At 39.5% G+C, this 25,915-nt stretch overlaps 1 protein-coding gene and 1 long non-coding RNA gene across 5 annotated transcripts in view; one reads left to right on the forward strand and one right to left on the reverse strand.

The window, feature by feature from the left end:
- The window catches only part of nlrx1 (NLR family member X1), a 56,636-nt gene extending 36,775 nt beyond the window's left edge, over positions 1-19,861 (forward strand). For 2 of the 4 annotated variants that reach the window (XM_061918755.1, XM_061918757.1), the window contains 5 exons: positions 2,226-2,321; positions 7,268-7,354; positions 8,132-8,383; positions 10,621-10,831; positions 17,220-19,861. In XM_061918755.1, the coding sequence (XP_061774739.1) occupies positions 2,226-2,321; positions 7,268-7,354; positions 8,132-8,383; positions 10,621-10,831; positions 17,220-17,357 (784 nt within the window). In that variant the 3' untranslated portion in view covers positions 17,358-19,861. The remainder of the gene's footprint in view (positions 1-2,225; positions 2,322-7,267; positions 7,355-8,131; positions 8,384-10,620; positions 10,832-17,219) is intronic. The other 2 variants (XM_061918758.1, XM_061918756.1) reach the window with 2 other exon arrangements.
- Positions 19,602-25,221, reverse strand: LOC133564432 (uncharacterized). Its single transcript, XR_009809278.1, has 4 exons — positions 25,103-25,221; positions 24,682-24,787; positions 24,349-24,383; positions 19,602-20,110 (listed from the first exon to the last, which is right to left on the reverse strand). It is a non-coding gene; the product is annotated as an uncharacterized LOC133564432 (long non-coding RNA).
- Positions 25,222-25,915: the final 694 nt, after the last annotated feature.

Genomic DNA, 25,915 nt, shown 5'->3' on the forward strand with positions numbered 1-25,915 from the left:
ACGCTCTGAAAGCAAACGTTAAGAACTCAGCCAACACTCCTCGTCTGCATGATTCATAAATAGAAAGACAACACATATACTCCGCTGCTTCACAGGCCGCTGGATGTAGCCGGCAAAGTATTCCCATGCTAGCTAGCCGGTCTAGCAAGCACGCGTCATTCAGTCCAAAACGGCCCGATCTATCCACATTCAGAATTGTCTGGCGGTCGTAAGTGATCCCGGAGTGACCACGCTGTAAGCCAGCCATGAAATTTGCAGAATTGTCCGGTATTTTTGCCAAATGTTCCATCTTTACCAAGAGCCCCTCGACGCCGAAGTACATCCGGGAGATGCCATCTTGTTAAGAAAAGGCGTTAACAAAATAAAAGCATGTAAACAACATACGCAAATGTGCGATAAAATAATTGTCGGCGTTAATAGATTGATGAGTTAACTTGTAATTAACGCATTATTTTGCCCACCCCTAACATATATATATATATATATATATTTATATATATATGTATGTATGTATATGTATATTTATATATATATATATATATATATATATATATATATATATATATATATATATATATATATATATATATATATATAAAGTTACAAATGTTAACTGCATTGTTCAGACACGTATTTGCCTCTGTGAAGGCTGCCCAGTGGTTGGTGCATACTTAACATGGTGGTAGTATCGCTTGTATGTAAATTATGTCTGGGTTTTTTGTACTTTCAGTCATAAAAAGACAACACATATATATAATAATCCGAGCTAATGTCATTTTATCTTGCTGTGGTATTCCCATTGTTTGTTTACATTGGCAGCACTGTATGATGTCACAGGAAAATTGATAGTGTACATACATGAAGGTATTTGTTGCTGAGCCCGACCTGGACATAATCTGGACAGCACATAAATGCTTATTTTGAAATGTTAATTTTATTTGTAGGTTGTATGCAATATATTGTTGTGTTCCTTAATTTTGAGTTTACATAAATGAAGGTGTGTGTTGCTGAGCCCGACCTGGACATAATCTGGACTGGACCTGGTTTTAAGAACTCTTTAAACAATCTAATTTAATTAACAACCTGGTCTGGTGAAGATAATATCCTTTAGTTTTTTTGGGAGGGTTTTTTTATGAAAATGAGTAAAATTTACTGTTAAAGGTTAGAACTATTAGTGGACCAGCAGCACACACAATCATGTGTGCTTCACGGACTGTATCCCTTGCAGACTGTATCGATATATATTGTAGGGACCAGAATGATAATAACAGAAGGTAACACACCTTTTGTGTGAATGAGTGTAAATGGGGGAGGGAGGGTTTTTGGGTTGGTGCACTAATTGTAAGTGTATCTTGTGTTTTTTATGTTGATTTAATAATTAAAAAAAAAAAACACCTTGTATAACTATACATAAAACTTTGAAAGAACACTGGGGTCCAACCTGTGAATTACAGAATTGAGGTCTTCCTAAGTCCTACCCTTTTGGGTAGGACTTAGGAAGGGGTAAGACAATTTTTTAAATGTAATTTATGTAATTAAGCGGTTGCTGGAGCTTATTTATTTCAGACGCAGTCAGTAATCATTTGTTCAACTTCTTTTGTAATGCTAATGGTGTTCCTCAAAGTTCCATTTCAGGTACTCTCTTTTTTATCATTTGGGCTATTCGACTGGTGGTCTGCAACTTAGTTAAAAAAACTGGCGAGTGACTCACATTTTTCCAGCAGATTCTTAAAAACACTAGAGTGGTGTCATAGAGGTGATTTTTGACTAGCATTGTACACAACTGTAACTCTGACAAAATAAAAATATCAAAATCCTAAATATACAAAATAAGACGGTGAAAGGAGAAGGTCGGCCCCCAGTCCTTAGCTACCTTGAAATGTGGCCCACAAAACAATTTAGTTGAATATCCCTGGCACAAGTATTACGGTGAAAACATATGTATCTATGTTTCTGAAACTAAATTTGTCCAAGAACACAATTAGTGTGGTGCATTTTATAAACAATTTTTTTAGACAAAAGTCATATTCACATAATTGTTATTGTATAAATATTCATATACTAAAAACATTGTTAAATGAATATATCTATGTCATAAGTGAAATGTTTTTTATAAAGGCAATTGTACCTTACATTGTGGTTGTTCTATATATGGAGAATGTGGCATTTAAAAAAAATGTATTTTAATTATTAATATTTAAATATCTTTGGTGTTTTATTTACAGTTATCAACTGGAAGAGTTGGATCTCTCCTCCTGTCTCCTAACTAAGGATATGCTCAAAATGTTGTGGCCTGCCTTTAAACATACCAGAAACCTCAAGTAAGACATACACCCTTTATTTTACTTTTTTGTTGTTTGCGGTGAAGGTCTTGATTTAGCTGGTTGAGAAGTATTTGTGCATGCACACTAACGAGGTGCATGATAAGCAGAATTATGATTCATTAAAAAAAGGGGAACATCCATAGACAAAAACATGGTGTCGATTGTAAGGGCCTGGTTCATTGCTATTTGCGCCAAATGTTTTGCAAACATTCCTTGAGGAGGGAAAAAAAACACCCATCTTTAACACATTCAACCTCATCAGCCACATGAAATGTCAAGCCTCGCTATGACGGTGTTTAAAGTCTACAAAGACTGTTGACTTCTAAAGAAGCTGCCCCAAAGCCAGCCCCAAAGAAAGGCCCAGGGTTTGAAAAGCGCAAAGAATTTAGCCACAGACATCACGGAAATGATGCCGCTGGACAACCAGCTCTTTACATCGTTGAAGATCCTGGCCTTTTCTGGACAAATTTACCGATAGTTTGTCAAATCCACCTTTTGTTTGATTACTTACAGGTGTGCACAAACTACAGTTTTATTACTATTTTAAAAATCATACATATACCGGTAAGTAAGTTATTGATTATTGGTCTCTGTCTTGAAGAGTATGATGTCATCAATTTTGGCTTGAAAATAAATTGTACATCCCTAATACAGTACTAATGTATGCTTTCTGAGTAAAATAATTGTTGCTCAATTTTAGTACTACAGTAGGGAATGGATTCATATGGCCCCATTCTTGGGTGGATCTTGCGTGAGAGGAAGGTGGGGTTAAATTATTTTGTAATGCTGTCCGCTAAAAACCGATGGGAAGTGCCACTCAACATAGCAACTGACACTGTGGTCAAAGTTAGAATTGCCACAAAACACATTTTAAGATATTCAACACTCAACTGCCATCTGGCTGCTTAAGTGGATAGTGCACCCTCCAAATGTGTCACTTTTCATGTGTCAGGTAAACCGCAACAAATGGAGCCATAAGAACCCCCTTCTTACTGTACAAACAATATTATTTCATATGTCGATATGACATGCACCTGGGGATAGGTTGATTGGCATCACTAAATTGGCCCTAGTGTGTGAATGTGAGTGTGAATGTTGTCTATCTGTGTTGGCCCTGTGATGAGATGGCGACTTGTCCAGGGTGTACTCCGCCTTCCGCCCGATCGTAGCTGAGATAGGCACCAGCGCCCCCCGCGACCCTAAAGGGAATAAGCGGTAGAAAATGGATGGATGGATGGATGTTGATATTGTCGAAGAAACATGAAAATGTGCACCTTGTGGATTGAATTGTCTGGCAATACAAAAAGAGCATTTCATGTAACTACAGTTTCATGCATCCTGGATGACTACCAAAGGTGATGTTTCAAGGACTCTCAGTCCTACACGTGCTCAGGTCGAGTACCTGCAGAATCTTGTAGGGACACAAGCTTGATTCATAGGACCAAAGTTACGTATAGGACATTACATCTCAAGGACATAACTTTAAGCAGTGGATAAATATGTCAACATTGCTACAAAGAATCTGGGCAATTTGAAATAATGTTGAGTAGGAGTGTTTGACCTTCACAAGGGCCCATTGCTAATAGATGGTGGGTGGCGATGATGTGAGGCTAATGAGTGATTCCTGTGAAGATTCTGAACAGTAACCATATGGAATGGTTGCCCACCAATTCAAACCCGTAAGTGCCTCGGTCACGTGGTTGCGCTTGTACTAGAGATGCGCGGATAGGCAATTATATCATCTGCAACCGCATCACCAAAGTCGTCATCCACCCGGCGTCCACCCGAACCAACATTTTATCAGAACCACAACCGCCCGCCACCCGCCCGCTGAAATACATCACCTTTACCACTCACAGAGCTATTTGAACCCGTTTCACAGAGTAATGAAGAGAATGGGAGCCGCTAAAGTTCTCGCGAATATCCATTGGCGTTCATCCTGATGACAAGAATATGGGCGTGCTGTGAAGCCATTGCCTTTCGACACCTTCACGAACATGTACAGACCGATTGTTAGTCCGGCAACATGTTGTGTGCAGCTTCCGCATTCACACGTACAAGATTGAAAGGCATACTGGGTGATACAGAGTACACTGATGGTTGTGATATAAACAACTTTAACACTTACTAATATGCGCCACGCTGTGAAGCCACACCAAACAAGATTGACAAACACATTTTGGGAGAACATCCTCACAGTAACACGACATAAACGCAACACAACAAATACCCGGAATCCTTTGTATCCGTGACAATTCCTAAATATATTTTACAACCCCGCGCCCTCAACCCCGTCCACCTTATCGACGCACGGGGGGGGGGGGGGGGGGTTTGCTGCTAGCGGGGTGTATAAAATAGTCAGGAATTGTCATGGATACAAGGATTCTGGGTATTTGTTGTGTTGCGTTTATGTTGTGTTATTGGGAGGATGTTCTCTCGAAATGTGTTTGTCAATCTTGTTTGGTGTGGCTTCACAGCGTGGCGCATATTACTAAGAGTGTTAAAATTGTTTATATCATAATCATTAGTGTACTCTGTGTCACCCAGTATGCCTTGCAGTCGTGTGCGTGTTGCTGCGGAAGCCACACACAACATGTTGCTGGACTGACAAGCAGATTGTACATGCTGTAGAAGGCGACAAAGCCAATGGCTTCGTAGCACGCCCTAATACTTATTAACTGGGTGACTGCCGGCAGTCATTCTAGAGAATATGAGCGTCTCCTATTGTCTTCTTCGCTTTGTGACACGGATCTTAAATGGCTCTTTGAATGGTAAAGGATACCGATCCCAGAACCATGTATATCAAATATTTCCGGATGGTTCAACCGCCACCCTCCCGAATCTAATTAAAATCTATTTTTTCGTCTTGTCACCCGCCCGACTCGCGGTTTATCCGCAGACTCCGCGGATGAGACAGCAAACCGTGCATCTCTAGCGTGTACTGTGTCAAATGTATGAGAGAACACTTTAACTGAGATGGAGTACATATAGGGCCTTGTCTACTTATGATTTGATTGTATTAAAACGCATGCAAACTTTATAGCGCACGCAAAGTTGATCTCCTAAACCTGTGTGCAGAGGAATGCGTCTCGTCTTTTAAATGACCAAAATAGAGAGTGCAATTCATTTACCGTGTCTGTCTTCATGTACAGTATATGCAGAATATATGCTGATTATCACTCACACACAAATTGCTGTGAGATAGGAGGGGATCACGCTGAAAAGACTGTGTGTGTGTCAACATGTTTGCACGGTAAGAAATAAAAATTCTAGACATATTGTCTGTTCAGCAATGACATTTTATAATTGCTAGATGACTTAAATGGGAACTACACTTCTTTTGGAGTGTTGGCTATAATTCACAATCCTTATGTAGGACAAGAACACGTATGTTTTTCTTTTTTTATGCATTGTAACTAGTAGATACATTTGAGCAAAAGTCTGCTTACAATGGAGCCTACTAGAGTCATTCAATTCTAACTATAAAGCCCTTAAAACAATCAAACACCTTAATTAATGTTTCATATACATGCTGTAAGTATATGTGTAATGTAGTAAAAGAGACATTTATAATAACGTCCCTTGATTATTTACATATTTTGAAAATTTTAAGCATAATTTCAAAAACGCATCAAAACGTTCACTTTTTTTTCCACAACATCACGGATTACTCCTCACTGCAGACTTTATGAGAGACAAAAAACATAATAAACATCACTTAATGTACGGTGTCTGCTGTCACTACGATGTATACTGATTATGTAATGGGACTATTTGTAATAGTCCCGTTTAGATGAAGAATGACTTTTAATCCTTACAAATAAAAAGGGGGAGGAACCAACCGTCTGTTTGTGTCTCTCGTCATTGCCGGGTCTAAATTGGCAATCAAAGTGTACAGACTGGTTGGATTATGTCCTCATCCTTCTACTATCTATGTGAGAGGCATGATTCATGATGTAGAATAAACTTTCACAAGCACCGAGGCGTGGAGGCAGCTCACCCGTCGATGATGTAAACATTGGCACACAAGCTAGTGATCACGGTGCTGCTATAAGAAGTTTGTATGCGTTAGCGCTTATAACAGCAATATCACTAATACTTGGTTAATATTCAAATCAAAGAATGTAATTGGAGTTGGCGGTTTTTGGACCGTTATTTATTGGGTTTTATGGGCGGAATGAAGGACCTCCCATTGCTCCATTGTAAGCGGACTGTTATTTATGTTTATTTATGAATTAGAATGCATTTTAACAAAAATACATCTGATTTCCTGGGTTTCATAAGGATTGTGAAAGATAGGCAAAATAAAATAAAACATTTTTAAAGTGCAGTTTCCCTTTTAGGGGCTGATTATTACAAATTATATGAATTTGTTTTGGTGTGCATTATTTTTTTATATAAGAGATATATTATCAATGTATCACATTGTATATAAAAACATTCTTGAAATATGCATTTCCGCATCTGGATTATTGACAATATTTATCTACACTGGCGCCTCCCAGAGCTCTAAATGCTAAAACATGGTTCAGTTGTTTAAATCGCACTGCTATATCGCCCAGAAAAGTTGGTTTGTATTAGATCTGTGTGCTGCATGTTCCACAACATAAGAAAACAGCAGAGTTTGGAACATTGGAGCATATCATGCAAAAACCTCATTTAAATAGGTCGGTCTGCACCAATTTTTCTCTTGCAATTGCGCATGTAGTCTTAGTTGGTCACCTGCAACACACCCACTCACATTACTCAGAATGTTTTACTTTGTCTACGCTATTTAGAACTTATTATTTGGATTTTAGTAGATCCGGCCCACAGTGCACTAAAGTGCTGTATAATGAGCACTATCAGGGTTGCTACTTGACCTGTCATTACCCTCACAGTACTTTTGCATGTGTTTGCTGTGTGTCGTGATTGTTGCCTCTGCCTGTCTCTGTTGTGCTCAGTCTGCAGTACAATAGCCTTGGTCCTGACACCTGCATCTTCCTGAGAGACCTGCTACTAGACCCCAAATGTTGTATTAGAGCTCTACAGTAAGACAGCACTTTAATTATTTTATTTGTTTCTAAAGTCAATATGTCACGTCTCTAATACTGACGGTTACTGAAAATGGGGTGAAGACATACCGGTACTGTATGAATTCATCCTTAGGCTCAGAGTCAAACTCTTTCAGACCGCATGATAGCATATTAAATAATTGTATGTTTGCTTTTCTAAATAAGGGTTTTTTGTCTTACGGTTTTAATTTTTCTCCAACAACAGCATTTTCTCAACACGGTATTTAGACTTGAATTGTACTACTGTGTTTTGTTTTATAGTTTTTATATACCAGGTTAAAATTGTTCACCTTTGCCTATCCCTGCTAGTATAAACAAGCCAAAGTTTGCAGTTGGAAGCAGTTCCAGGAGTTAATAAAACCTGTAGTGCTACTTGTTAATTGGCTTTGACAACTTAATTTAGTAGTTTTCCTAATTACTGTATATAAAGACATTGAATATTCGTGATTCTTGCAATTGTAATTGACTCATGGTCATCAGCTGTGTTTGCTAACCACTGTGCTAGAATGCATTGCAACCATGATGTCTCTGTTACTGGAATGTCACACAAGTTTAAATTGAGTATTTACCTTTTTAGATAAAAAACGTTTTACATTGTCATGTGAGGAAAAAGTGAAGCGCTGTGAATACTTTCCAGATGCACTCTAAGTATCTATCAGGGTACATGAATTGATTACCAGAAATGTCTCACTATTTGTGTGTGTGTGTGTGTGTGTGTGTGTGTGTGTGTGTGCGTGTGCGCGTGTCACTCAGACTGTGCGACAACCCTCTGCTGGAGTCTGGAGCCTGCACCCTTCTTCAGGCCCTTCCAGAGAACCAGTCCTTGAGGAATCTGTCCCTGATGCACACAGGACTCGGGGACAGAGGGGCCCTTGAGCTGGCTGAGAGGCTTCAGCAGCACACTGGACTCCAGGAGCTCAACGTCGCCTATAACAACATCGGCGATAATGTTGCTCTAACTCTGGTGGACGCCTGCAGGGAACATCCCAACATTCACACTTTGCAGTAAGTACAAACATGTTCAATTCTGCTATTCAATGTAATCAATCTTCACATTTTTGCAATACTGTTTGAAAAGATGATACAGTGAAACCCGTTGTGCCCTTATATTCATCTGTTGCAGTGGTTCTCAAACTTTTTCACCAAGTACCACCTCAGAAAACACTTGGCTCTCCATGTACCACCATAATGACCAACATTACAATACAGTAGTGTTGTAGGCATATATATGTGTTTAAAAAAAAAAAACAAGGCAAAGGTTTTATTTAACAAGTATATTTAATGTTTGTGTTCACTTTAACATTACACACAGTTTGAACAGTAACAGTTTGTTTGAATATTTAATTAAGTGATTATTTGGCAGACCACTAGATGGAGTCCATGCAACAGCAGTGGTACTCGTACCACAGTTTGAGAATCTCTCTTCTATCACGTTCATATTACTAAAAAGTGCTCGCGTAAGCCGACATCGACATTACATGTCCAACCACTTTTGTTGACATAACATTTGGGTATTTATACAAAACAAATTGGTCCATTTATGTTTGTGGTATAGTCATCATTAGGCTAAAGTTACATAAAGTGGCTCAGACCCTTTGAAAGAAGGGGCGGAAGAATGGGAAGACCAACAGGAAAATAATCACACTTTGCTTCAAAGATTCAGTCTTGGACCTGAGGTCTTCTTTCCTGGTAGAATTAATTACCGCTCTTCTATCCCCTGTTCCACAACTGCTGTCTGTGGCTTCTCAATAATTAATTCTGTAGAAAAAGCTCAGTAGCTCACACAACGAACAGCAACACAACTAAAGTCCAATTACACAGCATTAAAACATGCCCGCAGTGACTTTCTATTCAGTGCAAAGTAAGTTTCAAAACAAAACAGTTAAAGTTTTAACCTGGATTCTTCCACGGAAACTATCCATCCATCCATCCATTTTCTACCGCTTATTCCCTTTCGGGGTCGCGGGGGGCGCTGGCGCCTATCTCAGCTACAATCGGGCGGAAGGCGGGGTACACCCTGGACAAGTCGCCACCTCATCGCAGGGCCAACACAGATAGACAGACAACATTCACACTCACATTCACACACTAGGGCCAATTAAGTGTTGCCAATCAACCTATCCCCAGGTGCATGTCTTTGGAAGTGGGAGGAAGCCGGAGTACCCGGAGGGAACCCACGCATTCACGGGGAGAACATGCAAACTCCACATAGAAAGATCCCGAGCCTGGATTTGAACCCAGGACTGCAGGACCTTCGTATTGTGAGGCAGACGCACTAACCCCTCTTCCACCGTGAAACCCCCACGGAAACTAACAAAATGCATTTTTTTTTTAGATTGTTATCCTCTGGGAAACAAATTGTACAAAAACATGGTGAACACAGTCAAAACTTTGGTTTTTGGTTATGTTGACTAAACTACCGCTTATGTTGAAGTGAGATAGCCAATCCGAGGGATGTTAACTTAAACTGGTTCCACTGTACATGTATTTCAATCAGATATTAGGGCTGCGAATATTTGGGTGTCCATCGATTCGATTCATTATCGATTCTTTGAGGCACGATTCGATTCAAAATCGATTTTTTTTTTTCAATTCAACACGTTTCCCGATTAAAAAACAATTTTTTCTCGATTTAAAAGGATTCTCTATTCATTCAATACATAGGATTTTAGCAGGATCCACCCCAGTCTGAAAAGGTTTGAGAACCGCTGGCCTTTCGCCAACTATGTTTACCTTTTGAAATGACTTCACTAAAATAGAAGAAGAGACCAACCTTGTGTGCTTTTTGGAGGACATATACTGTAACCGTTAACTGGCTGCTGAGCTTTACAAAAGTAAAAATACGCTGTAGGACTGCTTGCATTGAGCGCTTATACCAGCCACTTTAGATGCAAGCAAATATATTCCCAGACCTATTTTTTTGCTGCTATTGGACAGATATTCGATGTCATCATCAGACTAAGACACCCTTAATAATATTACAATCTTAAAATATCTCATGCATTTGAACTCCATTTTTTACCAACCACCAGTTTTCAATAAACCAAGAAAACACATTAAATGGGATTTTACCAACATATGTTTTATTAATCTATTGAAAGTTAGTACATTTTGTAAAATAATGTGATCCATAAATGGGTTTGACTAACTTTGAGTGCAACTAATAATATTTCATCTTATTTTGACAAGTAGCAAATAACTGTTGTTTGTTTGTTTTCACTGAAACTCACAACTTTGTGTAGTTTGTACCTGAACCCTCTGAGTGATGTTGGCAAGCAGTCCCTGTATGTCCGGGGCGTTCCCAAGTCTCACAGCGGCAGTGGCCGCAGGGTCAAAGTCCTGGCCTCAGTCACGGAGGGTTCAGACCTCTCTGAGGACTGGCACCCCATTCTCAGTGTGATTCGTGAGAATGCATCATCTTGGGACAGGGAGCGTCTCCAACAGCAGCTTAAGGTAAACCTAATCAAATTTACAGTATGTACAGTATGTCTGCCTTAAATAAATGGTAGACTTTTTTTTGTGTGTGACAGATTTGGAGTTGCATTATTAGATGTGGCTATTTTGTCAATGTAGTTTAACCTGTACTCCTGGATGTTACTGTACAACGGGACACTGGTTAACCTTTAATTTTATCAAATTTATGAATCTTGTTTTTCCATTGGCAATATTATCAATGAACTAAAAAAAATGCAATAAAAGTGGCAGTTTTTGTAGTAACACACACAATATTTACCGTATTTTGGTCATTTTAATCATTGCCGCAACAAGTTCTGCAGCAAATTTATTTCTTTTTCCGTAGCAGCGTACATCTGACTTCTGGCAGCAACGATGTGTTACTACTTCCGGAAACCAGTAATCATGTCAGACTTGGTAACAAATAATGAAGATGACTATTTTTGGACAAATGAGGATTCACAACCTTATCTTTGTTAATATTTTGAATATATGGAGGACGAACTGATGCTTCTATAAGCCAGAACCCCCCCCCCTTCCTGCGTCGGTTGAGGCGGGCGGGGTAGCAGAGTTTGGTGGTAGCTGGGGTGAATAATGTAGCCCAGAAGAGTTAGGGTTGCATGGGATTTGGGGTATTTGTTCTGTTGTGTTTATGTTGTGTTACAGTACGGATGTTTTCCCGAAATGTGTTTGTCATTCTTGTTTGGTGTGGGTTCACAGTGTGATGCATATTAGTAACAGTGTTAAAGTTGTTTAAACAGGCACCCTCAGTGTGACCTGTATGGCTGTTGAACGAGTATGCCTTGCAGTCAACTACGTGCGTCTGCAGAAGCCACATACAACATGTGACTTGACTGGCAAGCTGTTTCTACAAGTTGTAGAGCAGTGGTTCTCAACCTTTATTCAGTGATGTACCCCCTGTGAACATTTTTTTTTTAACTCAAGTACCCCCTAATCAGAGCAAAGCATTTTTGGTTGAAAAAAAGAGATAAAGAAGTAAAATACAGCACTATGTCATCAGTTTCTGATGTATTAAATTGTATAACAGTGCAAAATATGGCTCATTTGTAGTGGTCTTTCTTGAACTATTTGGGGAAAAAAAGATATAAAAATAACTAAAAAGTTGTTGAAAAATAAACAAATGATTCAATTATAAATAAAGATTTCTACACATAGAAGTAATCATCAACTTAAAGTGCCCTCTTTGGGGATTTTAATAGAGATCAATTTGGATTTATCAACTTAATTCTAAACATTTCTTCACAAAAAAAAAAAATCTTTAACATCAATATTTATGGAACTTGTCCACAAAACATCTAGCTGTAAACAAATGTAAGCATTTCACCAATCTCACGCACTTTTCAAATTATACATCATTTCCATTGTGCGCAAGCAATTTGCATATCACGAGACAAGATTTTGTTTGAAAATGGCGCGTCGTGCAAATGGATGGTTTGAGGACGGCTGAACAAGATTTTGCGGAATTCTGCACAGAAAGCTAAATCGAACAGAAGAAGAACAGCAAAACAGTCTCCCAACACTGCGTAGATGGGATCAAGGGTTAGGGTAAGGGTTAGTAGCCAGAACTTCCAACACAATCAATATATAGCTAGAAGCAATTTCCAAAATTGCCCAAAAAATTGTGCATCATACAAATTTGCAAAATGCGGTTGCGCATTTTGCAAATTGCAGCCATTGATTTGCAAAATGTGCACCACACATTATTTAAATATATAGCTGGAAGCAATTTGCAAAAAGATTGCGCATTATACAAATTTGCAAAATGCGGTTTTTGCAAATTTTGCAAATTGCTCCAATTGGTATAGTGCTTACAACATCAACACTGAATATTGCATCGTTGCATTTCTTTTCACAGTTTATGAACTTACATTCATATTTTGTTAAAGTATTATTCAATAAATATATTTATAAAGGATTTTTTAATTGTTGCTATTTTTAGAATATTTAAAAAAAATCTCGCGTACCCCCATTTGAGAACCACTGTTGTAGAGGACACTAAAGGCAGTGCCATCATAGCACGCCCTTGTTATCGTTGTTTGAGTGTTATTCAGCAGACGTCTGAGAGAATAATCACTCTTTAACCCGTGAGTCTCCCGGACAAATCGGGAGGATTCGTATGCGTGATGCTAATAAAGGGCATTCATTGAAAACTCACTGGCCGCACTAACATCAAATCTTCAGATTTAATTGCGGGCCGCGTGTCTGAGATCCCTGGTTTATAGATAGCACAAAGCAAAAAAAACTGTATGCAGTGTTATTTCATTATAAATTTCAAGAGTTTTGTGGCTCCCATTGTTTTCTTTATTTTGTGAAACAGGTAAAAATGGCTCTTTGAGTGGTAAATGTTGCCGACCCCTGATTTAGGGTATAAATATACCCAGACTTCCTTGTGCGCATCTGTAGTTTAAAGGCCTAAAATGCCCAAGAAGAACGAAAATGTTGTTATTGGTTGTATTACACATGCAGGACACTATCCAAACCTGCAGTCTCATCTGAAGAATTAAGAAGTGCCTGGCTAACTTTCTTGTTTTGCGGCATTGTGCCTTAAATTGTAAAGAAGTCTCTTCGAGTGTGGGACAAGAAGAGTCCCAGCTGCTTCACCCACAAACTTTCACAAAAAGATGGATTTACTGAAAAACTGATTTTTAATGATGGGCTCAGTGACTACTATTTATGGCAATGGAGGAGACAATGAATAATCAATAAACAAACTATGAAACGGTAGGTACTAACAGTAGGTTAGAAATGTATGAATGATTTGTGAGCAATGTTAGCTGGAGTAGTTGTGTAGCTAGCTTAGCCTTCCACTGTAAGACAATCGCGTCCCCTTCCTCCGGCATAATAAAGAATACTTTTCTTAAAAAATACTTTTAATTGGATCAGTGTCTACTTTGTTTGGCAGTGGACAAGTAAGTTCTATAATCAGTTATTCATTTGCGAAGTAGCTAGAACCTCTGCTGATAGCCTTTAGCCTCTAATGTTAACAACTCGAAGCAGCTGTGCAGCGAAGCTATTTACATGATATGGAATAAAAAATCCTTGTATTGCCAGTATACACATGTATACATCCAGGATCTAGCATTAGAAAGTTAGAATTGGTTGAAAACCTCAGCCAGAGTATGGGTCCAGATCTGTACGTCAGTTGCGTTTCTTTCCTCGCTTTTGTAGGCCCAAATTTCCTCCGTCCTTAGCGCCAACAACAAAACACGATCCCCCTTTATCATCTGGGATATTGTGTTGTGGTGAAAGTCACCAATGTTCAAAGTGCACACAAAAAAAAAGCAAGCTAAAAAAATAAATAAATAAACTACAAAAAAGCTGACAGGCAGGGAGGGGCTCATCGACGTGAGGGGGCGTGGTGAGGAAAAGTTAATTTGCATCCAACATCTCTGTCTCTCAAAACAAGCTGTTTTGAAATAGAGACAAAAAGTAACTTCAAAAATAGAAGAAATTGATACAAGGCAAAATAAAATGTCCTAAAACGCCTTTTTGAGTAAAAACCTTTTAAACTTTTTAAAAATAGTTTTGGAGGAATCGATAAATGTGGGAAAGTGTAAGCACCTCCCTGAGCTGCTGACTTACCGTGGTGGACAAGTTTGCGTATCTCAATGATCCTAGGAGCTACAGTATGTTGTCCGGGGCTTCTATGTCCCTGGTAGGGTCTCCCATGACAAACAGGTCCTAGGTGAGGGACCAGACAAAGAGCAGCTCAAACACTTCTCCATCCATCAATCCATCGTCTTCCGCTTATCCGAGGTCGGGTCGCGGGGGTAGCAGCCTAAGCAGGGAAGCCCAGACTTTCCTCTCCCCAGCCACTTCGTCTAGCTCTTCCCGGGGGATCCCGAGGCGTTCCCAGGCTAGCAGGTAGACATAGTCTTCCCAATGTGTCCTGGGTCTTCCCCGTGACCTCCTACTGGTTGGGCGTGCCCTAAACACCTCCCTTGGGAGGCGTTCGGGTGGCATCCTGACCAGATGCCCGAACCACCTCAACTGGTTCCTCTCGATGTGGAGGAGCAGCGGCTTTACTTTGAGTTCCTCCCGGATGACAGAGCTTGTCACCATATCTCTAAGGGAGAGCCCCGCCACACGGCAGAGGAAACTCATTTCGGCCGCTTGTACTCGTGATCTTATCCTTTCGGTTATGACCCAAAGCTCATGACCATAGGTGAGGATGGGAAAGTAGATCGACTGGTAAATTGAGAGCTTTGCCTTCCGGCTCAGCTCCTTCTTCACCACAACTCTCTTTCACTCTGGTGTTGCAAACAGTGAGAAGAAATGGGTAGGGGTGGCAGCCCCACAGTTCAAAGCCTCCACGATGGAGTTTAACCTGGTAGACGAAAAGAGAGCTTGCCTCCGCCTTATAGTGCGAGAACGGTCCTTAGTTCAGAATACCCGCCCTTTTGGAGGCCCTCAAGAGAGTACTACAGAGTGCTCTCTCTGGTGATTCCCTTGCTCTACTGGAGGACTTCAACGCTCACATTGGCAAAGATAGTGAGACGTGGAAAGGTGTGATTGGGAGAAACGGCTGCCCTGATCTGAATCAAACTGGTGTTTTGTTTTTAAACGTTTGTGCCTGTCACATATTGTCCATAACAATCACCATGTTCAAACATAAAAGTGTCCATATGTGCACTTGGCACCGGGACACTGTATGCTGCAGTTTGATGATCGACTTTGTGGTTGAATCATCTGATTTCTGGTCTCATGTTTTGGACACATGGGTGGAGAGGGGCCGCGCTTTCAACTGATCATCACCTTGTGGTGAGTCCGCTGCGGTAGTGGAGGAGGTAGTGCCAGACAGACTTGGCAGGCCCAAACGTATAGTGAGTGTCTGCTGGGAACATCTGGCAGAGTCTCCCGTCAGAGAAAGTTTCAATTCCCACCTTTAGAGGAACGTCGAAACATATTACGAGGGAGGTGCTGGATATTGAGTTTGAGTGGACCATGTTCCGTGCCTCTCTTGTCGAGGCAGCCATTCGGAGCTGTGGCCGCAAGGTGGTCGATGCCTCCAGTACAACGTCAACACCGTGTATAGTAGGGGCGGTGTGCTGCTGATGTTGTGAATCGGTGGAAGGAATACTTCAAAGACCTCCTCAAATCCACATGCACGTCTTCTAATGATGAAAAAAAGCCTGGGGACTCCGCTGTGGACTCTCCTCTGGGGATGAGGTTGCTTAAGTAGCTAAGAAGCTCCTCGGTGGCAGGGCCCCAGGGCTGAATGAGATTCGCCCGAAGTTGCTTAAGGCTCTGAGGTCTGGTTCACAAATGAGGGAAGAATGGATCGTGACATCGACAGGCGGATCAGTGTTGCGTCTGCAGTGATGCAGCCCCTGTAACGGTCAAACGTGGTGAAGAAGGATCTAAGCCTAAAGGCAAAGCTCTCAATTTACCAGTCGGTGTGCGTTCCCATCCTCACCTATGGTCATAAGCTGGGGATTCTGACCGAAAGGACAAGATCATGGGTACAAGCAGCCAAAATTTGTTTCCTCCGTCGGGTGGCGGAACTCTCCCTTAACGATAGTGTGAGAAGCTCTGTCATTCGAGAGGGGCTCAAAGTAAAGCCGCTGCTCCTCTTTATCGAGAGGAGCCAGATGAGGAGATTCAGGCATCTGGTCAGAATGCCCCCCGAACGTGTTTAGGGCGCATCCGACCGGTAGGAGACCACTTAGAACACAGAGGATACAGTGGAGAGACTATGTCTCCCAGCTGGCCTGGGAATGCCTCAGGATCCCTCGGAAAGAGCTGGACTATGGAGCTGGGGAGAGGGAAGTCTGGGCTTCCCTGCTTACGCTGCTGCCCATGCAACCATACTTCGGATAAGCGGAAGAAGATGGATGGATGGAATAATGTAATTCATTTAATAGAGAATTTTTGTGTGGAAAAACCTGTAATTCGAGGGAAAAGAGGACATTTTGAGCTAAATGTTTTGTTGTTTGAATCTAAATAATATTGTGGTATTTTGGGGCTATACACGATTGTTGTACAGTTATCCTAAAGGTTTTCAAGTTGGTTAGGTTTGAATCAGTTGTTCAATGTGGAAAAATTAAGTTCCTTTCACAATTTCTGGACTGGGAATCCCGGGAAAATATCCATCCATCCATCCATCCATTTTCTACCGCTTATTCCCTTTCGGGGTCGCGGGGGGCGCTGGCGCCTATCTCAGCTACAATCGGGCGGAAGGCGGGGTACACCCTGGACAAGTCGCCGGGAAAATATGTAATTTTATAATTGTGTACCGGAAATGTAAAATATTTTGTTGTGTATGCACTGTTTTAACAATTTAATTGCCGTAGCATGACATTTGGATTTTGGGTTGGGTTGTTGTTTAAGGCGATTTGGTGTCTTAATCATAAGTTCTGCTGTGCAGGTGTTCCTCAGGGATCTAGAGTGGGGACGTCAGCAGCAGCGGAGCCTCTGGAAAAAGTTACATTTCCGCAGGGTGGAGAAGGGTGTCCGGCAGACCCTACAGATGTTGGAGAAGGACACTCTACCACCATCCGTGTGATCCCTGAAAGCAAGAAATGACTGGGCGACAAATTTGTGTTTGCATGCGAGTGTGTGTGACTAAATCAGTTTCTAGTTCAAAGGGGCTGAAGCAATCTGTAATTTATAAATTAATTGACAAATGACCTGTTACAATGGTAAAGGACTATGAACGTCACCCCTTGCTGTGGTGGGGTTAACAAACTTAACTGTCTGCACATGGATGTGATGCCCAGACAAATGCAATTATTTGGAATTTTGTTTATCATTCTTAATTCCTATGTGAGACAAGAACACATATGTTTTGTGTTCTTTGGGGCTTTATAGGCTAGATAGATAAATCCCATTGGCTGCATTGTTAGCCATGCATTACAAAATTAGAATGCATGAAAAAGAGACAAATGTCTCACATTTGGATTGTGAATGATGGGTAAAATTTCCCCACCAAAAAAGTACAGTTCGCCTTAAGTGTTATACTGTACCAGGATATATGACGGATCCACTGAAAAATGTAAAATAACATTTTTTTTACTAAATAAGGCACCCAGAATATACTGTATATTAATAAATGCTTTTGGACTTCACAAAATGTGAACTCTGGGCCAGTATTTCTTTTTAGGAATTGTCTGACTGGGGTTGTAATGATTGTTCCCTCATATCAGATGTATATTTTTTACTTTCCGTGGGACCTCAACATGTTTGTAATTAATCAACACCGCAAAAATGTGACAAAACAGTACGAAATATGTCCCTCATATCCTGTTTGTCGTATAAAAATGCTCATTTGTCGCTTTTTATCTCACAGGCTTGGACTGCTATATAAGCAAACCCGTTCTGTTTTATATCAAAGCCTCATCTTCACAGAGCAGCTATCCAACTGGCGGACCAGGACAAATCCTGCCCGCTATTGACAACATACCGGCCCCCTGACTTCAGTTCAAAACTTAGGAGACAAAACATTTTTGCAGCAAATTCCTAATTCCTTCTGCACAGAGAAACTTGGACCACTGTTAACAGATTTGTAGATATTTGCCTTGACATTTTAACCTTGCTTACAAACAAAACATTAGGATCCAAACTTGTGATTTACATTCTTCAAAGCACCCCTTAGGTCTTCTCCTTTTTGGCAGTTACACTTTTTTTTCACCATGTGATTTAAGTAAGTACTGCTGTCGCTTGTTTGCTTCAGATGCATTCAGTAGTTTTTTTACATCTAGTTGTGTTCCTCTCTTTTTCATCATTTTGGCTATTCAACTTGTGGCCTACGATTTCGTTTAAAAAACTTGAGACACATTTTTTGTGGCAGATTCTTAAAAACATTAGAGTGCTCGCACAGAGATGATCTTTGACTAGCTATTTGGTCCATTAAAAACAGCAGCGCGCTCCTGTAACTGTCAAAATAAATAGACCAAAATTAAATGTCTACTGTAGAGGACAATGGTTCTCTGAAATACAAAATAAGACCAATAGTGACGGGAGAGGTCCGGTCCTTAGCTTTCTGGAAATGTGGCCCTCAAAATAATTTACTGTAGTTGACTATTCAATACCGTATATTGCTTGAAAGTTATTTTGATTAATTAGTTAAAAACCTATGGTAGTTTAAAAAGAGCATTATAAATCTTGTAAAGTTGGGCAGGAATAAAAACAGTAACAGTACTCAGGCACACAGGACAGAATTTTCTCATGCCTGAACTAATCTTCCCAATGAGAAACTGTGGATGTGAAATGAACAATTAAAATATTCTCTTCCTTTTTTGTATCTGTGCTGACATACTGTCTATGTTTTCTGGCCAGTTTTTAGAAAGTAAAGTTACACAGTGTTTATATTTTGTAAACAATTTTGGTGTACAATATACATTACAGTAAAAATGGTTACAAAGAGAAGTAAATATTTTAATTGCACCGATAACACAAAGGCAGAGATTACAATTTCATATTAAGCAGGCACTAAAATAAACCTGCACATCCACACTAGACTTAAATATAAGATACAGATATTATGAAAATAAGACATTTTACATGTAACATTACATTATGTTTTACATTATGTGTGATAATACATTAAGCAAAAAGTCTATTAAAACAGCGGGAGTTTCCATCACTAACCCAGTAAATGTGATGGCCTGGTAGGAGTAATTCTAAAGATTACTTGCCTTCAGGTAAAGTTCAAAAGTTCAGGGATTTGTTACGCAGATATTGCATGGAATGAAGTTTGTAGGGTTAGATTGCACCTGCATGGTTCATATTAAAGAAAATTGTTACCAACTTGATTGTTCCATCCTTTTATTGATACAAGTTCACATTTAACAATGAATAAGTGTCATTTCTAAAGCCATGCCATTTTTATGAAAACATACAGTAGATGTATAGAAACCGAAGTTTAGACCACAATAAACATTTGTTAAAAAAAAAAAGTTTACGATCTACTAATGAATTAATGAATAAAAATCAGTGGGCCTATGTTAAGAAAAATATACCTACAGTTGTTTAAATGATTTAATTCCAGCTAAAAAAAAAAAAAAAGAATTCAACAGGATGTTTAATAATAAACAATCAAAACAAAGATTCTAAATAACATGCATTAAAAAATGAAAGAGAAAAAAGTCAACTAAAATAGTTCTCAACGTTTTCCGTCCAACGGAAGCCATCGGATTTGTTCCAGCAATCTTCTTTCGCTGGCGGGGAAACGGAGGACAGATGGTGGCCATGTCCCTTGAACTCTTCTAGCTTGGCTAAGGCCCTGCAACTCCTGCTCCAGTTATTCCTGCGACACTGCTGTCAGGACAGCAGAAGGGTGCACAATTAGTCTGATTTCTCAAATAGTTTGTTTTTTTGTATTTTCACACCGATGTGTGAAGTACAAGTGCCCATGCATACTCTTTAATGCGACGATTTATAACACTCGGCGGCGCTGTTTCCTTTTAGCGTGACTAAAATCATTCCTTTTCCAGTTCACCTATGACATCACACTTGTCATCTGAGGATCCTTACAACTTGTTTTAACTGATGTCCGCTGCATAATTGGCACATATTACAAATATTACGTCTCTAATGGCTATGCTGATGATAAATAGCAGACAGCATTGATTGATTGATTGAAACTTTTATTAGTAGATTGCACAGTACAGTACATATTCCGTACAATTGACCACTAAATAGTAACACCTGAATAAGTTTATCAACTTGTTTAAGTCGGGGTCCACGTTAATCAATTCATGGTACAAATATATACTATCAGCATAATACAGTCATCATAAAAGTTAATCATCAGAGTACATACATTGAATTATTTTCATTATTTACAATCCGGGGGGCTAGGTTTGGTTGAAATCGGTACTTAGGTCATCAACAATTGCATCGTCAGAGAAATGGACATTGAAACAGTGTAGGTCTGACTAGGTAGGATATTTACAGCGAGAAGTGAACATAGTGAGTTCAGAAAGCATAAGTATATACATTTGATTATTTACATTTGATTAATTACAATCCGGGGAAATGGGATTTGGTGGGGGGAGCGTGTTAGTCAAGGGTTGAAGTTGCCTGGAGATGTTCTTTTACTCCGCTTTTGAAGGAGGATAGAGATGCACTTTCTTTTAGACCTGTTGGGATTGCATTCCATATTGTGGCGTAGCTTTGAGTACCCTGAAGGTAGAAAAGCGCTATACAAGTACAACCCATTTAAGGAGAATGAGTTAAGACCTTTGTTAGATCGGAATCTGGGTTTAACATGTTGTTTACTGTGTCATCCACCCTGAGCCAGCCCACTTTTGAGATGTGGGTAGGAGTGAGGTGTGATCTGGGGTGGAGGTCTCGAAGTAACCTGACAAGCTTGTTCTGGGATGTTTGGAGTCGAGATTTGAGGGTTTTGGAGGTGCTGGGGTAACAGGAGGTGCAAGCGTAATCAAAAAAGGGTTGAATGAGAGTTCCGCTAGAATCTTCAAGGTGCTTTTGTTGACCAGAGAGGAGAGTCTATTAAGAAATATTGTTCGTTGGTTGACCTTTTTGATTACCTTGGTTGCCATTTCATCACAGGAAAGATTAGCTTCTAGAATGGAACCTAGGTAGGTGACCTCATCTTTCCTGGTGATGATGTCACCCACTTTTATAGTCAAGTCGCTGACTTTCTTAAGGTGGATGTGGGACCCAAATAGGATGGATTCCATTTTACCGAAGTGTATGGAAAACTTATTGTCAGCGAGCCAGGTGCAAATACAACGGAATTTAGCACTGAGGATTTTTTCCACCTGTGACTTGTCTAGGGCCGAGTCATCCGCAAACAGGAACAATTCAGTCGCATGCTGATGACATGTCATTTACATATATTAGGAACAGTAAAGGCCCTAATATACTGCCTTGGGGGACTCCACAGCTTACTGGGAGGGGGGAGGGCGACACAGTGGTGTTCACCTTTACCAGCTGTTTCCTCCCCTCCAAGTAAGATTGCATCCAGCTTGATGAGGTTTTATCAAATCCGATTGCTCTGAGCTTATCCAACAGTATAGTGTGGTTAAAGGTGTCAAAGGCCTTCTGAAGGTCCAGCATGACCATGCCGCAGTATTTGCCCGCGTCCACCTCATGTTTGATGTGGTCGGTCAGATACAGAAGGCATGTGTCAGTGGAGTGGTTAGTTCTGAAGCCGGATTGGAATTTGTACATGAGTTTTTTAGTAGCAAGGTAACTATCAACCTGTTCATAAACTATTTTTACACTACTTTCGAAATAGAACTGAGAATAGAAACAGGCTGGTAGTTACCAGGTTCTAATCTGCTTCATTTTTTAAAAATGGGAGTTACTCTTCCTATCTTGAAATCTTTTGGTACTTGGCTTTGTTTAATTGAGAGGTTTATTATGTTTGATGACTGGAGCTATGGTGGTGGCAGAGTCCCTGAGGAATCTGGAGGGGATATTGTCAAGGCCGGTGGCCTTGTTTCGGTAGAGCGCGCTCAATTTTTTAAGCACCTCGTCAGCTGAGACCATTTCTAATTTGAAATCGTTGTTGAATACTCCTAGCTTTCGGTAGTATCAAGAAAAGATTTTAGATTGCGCTGCGAACGTGGCGCTACTACCAAGAATGTATCGGGCGACTGAAGGTCAGATGCAAAGAAAGACCGCCAGAAGAGTTTTTTCGAAGGAATTTTTGGACAAAATTTCGGAAACAAAACTTTTGAATGTCTCCAAATTCACACAAAAGGCTCTGTGGATTGATGGAAGGAGTTTTAAATCCGAAGGGAAAAGACTGTTCGTTCCCTGACTGATTTCTCAACCGATATGACTGTTCCACCATCCACACACATCTCACCTTGGACTATCAAACTACCATTTTACAAGTTAAAAAAGTTTTCAGGAATTACCAGAGTTCCTGGTTTTCCACAGCCCTATTTTCCCCTCTTCCTGGAAAATGTTCACAGTCCACATTTTTTTAAACCGTTTTTGTCCATTCCACCTTCAAAGCATTTTTCATATTGGGACAACACATTTTTTTTCTTCGTTTTTTCATAAAAAATTACAGTTTGCTCGAAATTCCAGGAATTTCCGAAATACCAATTAAAATTCAAACTGTTAATGTACGTATGTACATAGTGCTTAAATAGTAATGTACTTACGTACTATGTACGTACATACTGAAGTTCCAACAACCATGACCCCAAACACATATCAAAAGTGGTAAAGGAATGGCAAAATCAGGCTCGAATTAGGGTTGTAGAATGGCCTTCCCAAAGTCCTGACTTATACGTGTGGACAATGCTGAACAAAACAAGTCCATGTCAGAAAACCAACAAATTTAGCTGAACCGTACAAATTTTGACCACGACTCTGTATATTATATATACACACACACACACACACACACACACATTATATATATATATATATATATATATATATATACATATATTAATATATATACCCATTATTTAAATAAAGATATTGCACATTTATTTTATCATACTCCTACCTGCTGCGTTTCGCTATGTTTTCAAACATGCAGAAGACATCTACTACTTTTATGGGAACTTTTTTTTTTCAGTTTAAGTTGCGCTCAGAGGAAAGAGGCTGCACTTCTTTCAAGACGCAAAAAATCCATACTTAAGTTTTTTTCATATAAGAACTATAATGATACAATATATTCTATGTGTGGGGAAAAAAACTAAAGTCATTTAAAAAAAATAGTTGTTGCTGAATAGACGATGTTATAAGACTTTTTATTTCTGATTGCCCAAAACAGGGTTGGAATGGGACCAAAAAAATGGCCCTGGCATTTTTGGTCATGGCGGCCCACCATTATTATTTATACGATGCACGCAGGCACACAACATACCAGAGGATATATGTGAATTTTGTGTTGTTTCAAAAATGTAAATAAAGTGTGGTTAAGGTATTATTTATAGCAGTGGTTCTTAACCTTGTTGGAGGTACGGAACCCCACCAGTTTCATATGCGCATTCACCGAACCCTTCTTTAGTGAAAAATAAAATGTTTTTTATTTCAAATTCAAGAAAAACTTTTTTTTTTTTTTATTGGTGCACAAAATTAACCATGCATGAACATCACCTTGTTCACAGAACAAAACCAACACAGTGCATGATTTCACAACAAATTACACACCTTACACACATTACCATAAATTGATTAACTGGGACCCTGACTTAAACAAGTTGAAAAACCTATTCTGGTGTTACCATTTAGTGGTCGATTGTAAAGAATATGTACTGTACTGTTTCATATAATGTATTCTCTTCCTTTGCAATCTGCTAGTAAAAGTTTCAATCAATCAATCAAAAAACCTGCAAATCAGATGGAACATTGTTTGGGGATATCCATAAAACGCAGACAGGGAGAAGTTTTTATTTACACGATAATTATGATGTGTCTATACTTCCGTGGGGAAGGCTCCGTCGAAACCCCTGCGGCTGAACCCCTAGGGTTCGATCGAACTCAGGTTAAGAACCACTGGTTTATAATAATAATAATTTTTAGGTGAACAGAAAGGTAATAGCTTATTATCTACTTACATAGTCTTAGACAAAAGGCTGCAGACCTTGGTGTTCTGAGGGAGACAGAAAGCAGAGGTGAGGTCTGATATGCTCTATTCATCTGATACAGTTTCTTCTAGAATTAAAGAGCTATTTATTGAACATTGTAATGAATGACAAAAAAAACGTTTAAACTCCACTTCAGGATTCACTCCAAATATGCCTTAAAGAGAGAGGAGAGACCAGGTGGGTCAAGAGAACAATGAATTGGTGTCTTTAAAATAATGCAATAATAGATGGTTGCATTTATAACAGTCACTCTGTGCAAGCAGTAGGCTTTAAGACCATCTAGGTGGATGTGAGTGTACTTACATTATATGCAGTATAGTACACTTCTTTCTCGCTCCAGTCGAAAGTACCACAGCAACTGTTCCTTTTGTTCTACAGGCCTTCAATGATGTTGAGCATGCCGTGAGAACTGTACAAAATCCAAAATATATTAGTAAAATACAATACAACACAAGATGGTTCTCATAGAGAGCATGAGACATGTATTTACTGATCAAACCTTCGACTTCACCAAATAATATCTTACGGTACACATATATCCGCCGTATCGACTTGCTAACATGCTAGCAGGCTAACTATTAGTGTGCTAACGAGCTAACGTTTAGCATAATAACTTCGAAAAGCGTCAAATTAAAATCACAGTCAGGATAAAAAAGGATTGTTTTAAAGTTACCTCATTAGCTGCATTTACTACAAGGGTAAATAAATCATTTTGTGTGGTTACCTTGGCAATTTTAATGGGCCTTTGTTTTCCCGTGGCAGTGCAGCAGTGTGCGTCAATCGTGAATGTCCCACACCCCAACAAGTAAAGACCAAACATTGTTTCCTCCGTCGGAGGCGTGGTTGGGGCGGGGGGCGTGGTTAAGAGGGGTGGCGTAAAATTTAAAATTGACCAACTCGAGTATTTCATTCATTCATATATATATATATATATATATATATATATATATATATATATATATATATATATATATATATAAGAGGTGGGACCAAGTCATTGTTTTGCAAGTCACAAGTAAGTCTCAAGTCTTTGCCCTCAAGTCTCGAGTCAAGTCCCGAGTCAAGACAGGTAAGTCCGAGTCAAGTCCAAAGTCAATACTGGAAAGTCTCAAGTCAAGTCCCAAGTCCTGCATTTTGGGTTTCGAGTCATTTCAAGTCTTTTTAACCACAGACTAATATATGTACACAGATTGTGTATGCTTTTAAAACGCTGTATGTATTTATTATTTAAAAAAACAGTGCTGACATTGCACTTCATAATAGCACTATTAACCAGTTATTCTAAACATTTAACTCATTCCTTTACAGTATAAACACATTTGAAAAAACAAGTGCAACTGTACTTATTTGCACAAAAGTGTTAACATTGTATTTCCATGGAATATTGCATTGTAACTAGTTCATCAGCAGTTTATGTCATGTTGTCACCTTATCTCATTGATCTCATCTCATACTGTATGTGTTTATGTGTGCGTACACATGAAAAACAACAAATACATGAACATAACAATGAACAGTGCTGTACTTGTTAGATGTC

The sequence above is a fragment of the Nerophis ophidion genome, linkage group LG13 (genome assembly GCF_033978795.1).
Source record: "Nerophis ophidion isolate RoL-2023_Sa linkage group LG13, RoL_Noph_v1.0, whole genome shotgun sequence".
Classification (NCBI taxonomy): Eukaryota; Metazoa; Chordata; class Actinopteri; order Syngnathiformes; family Syngnathidae; genus Nerophis; species Nerophis ophidion.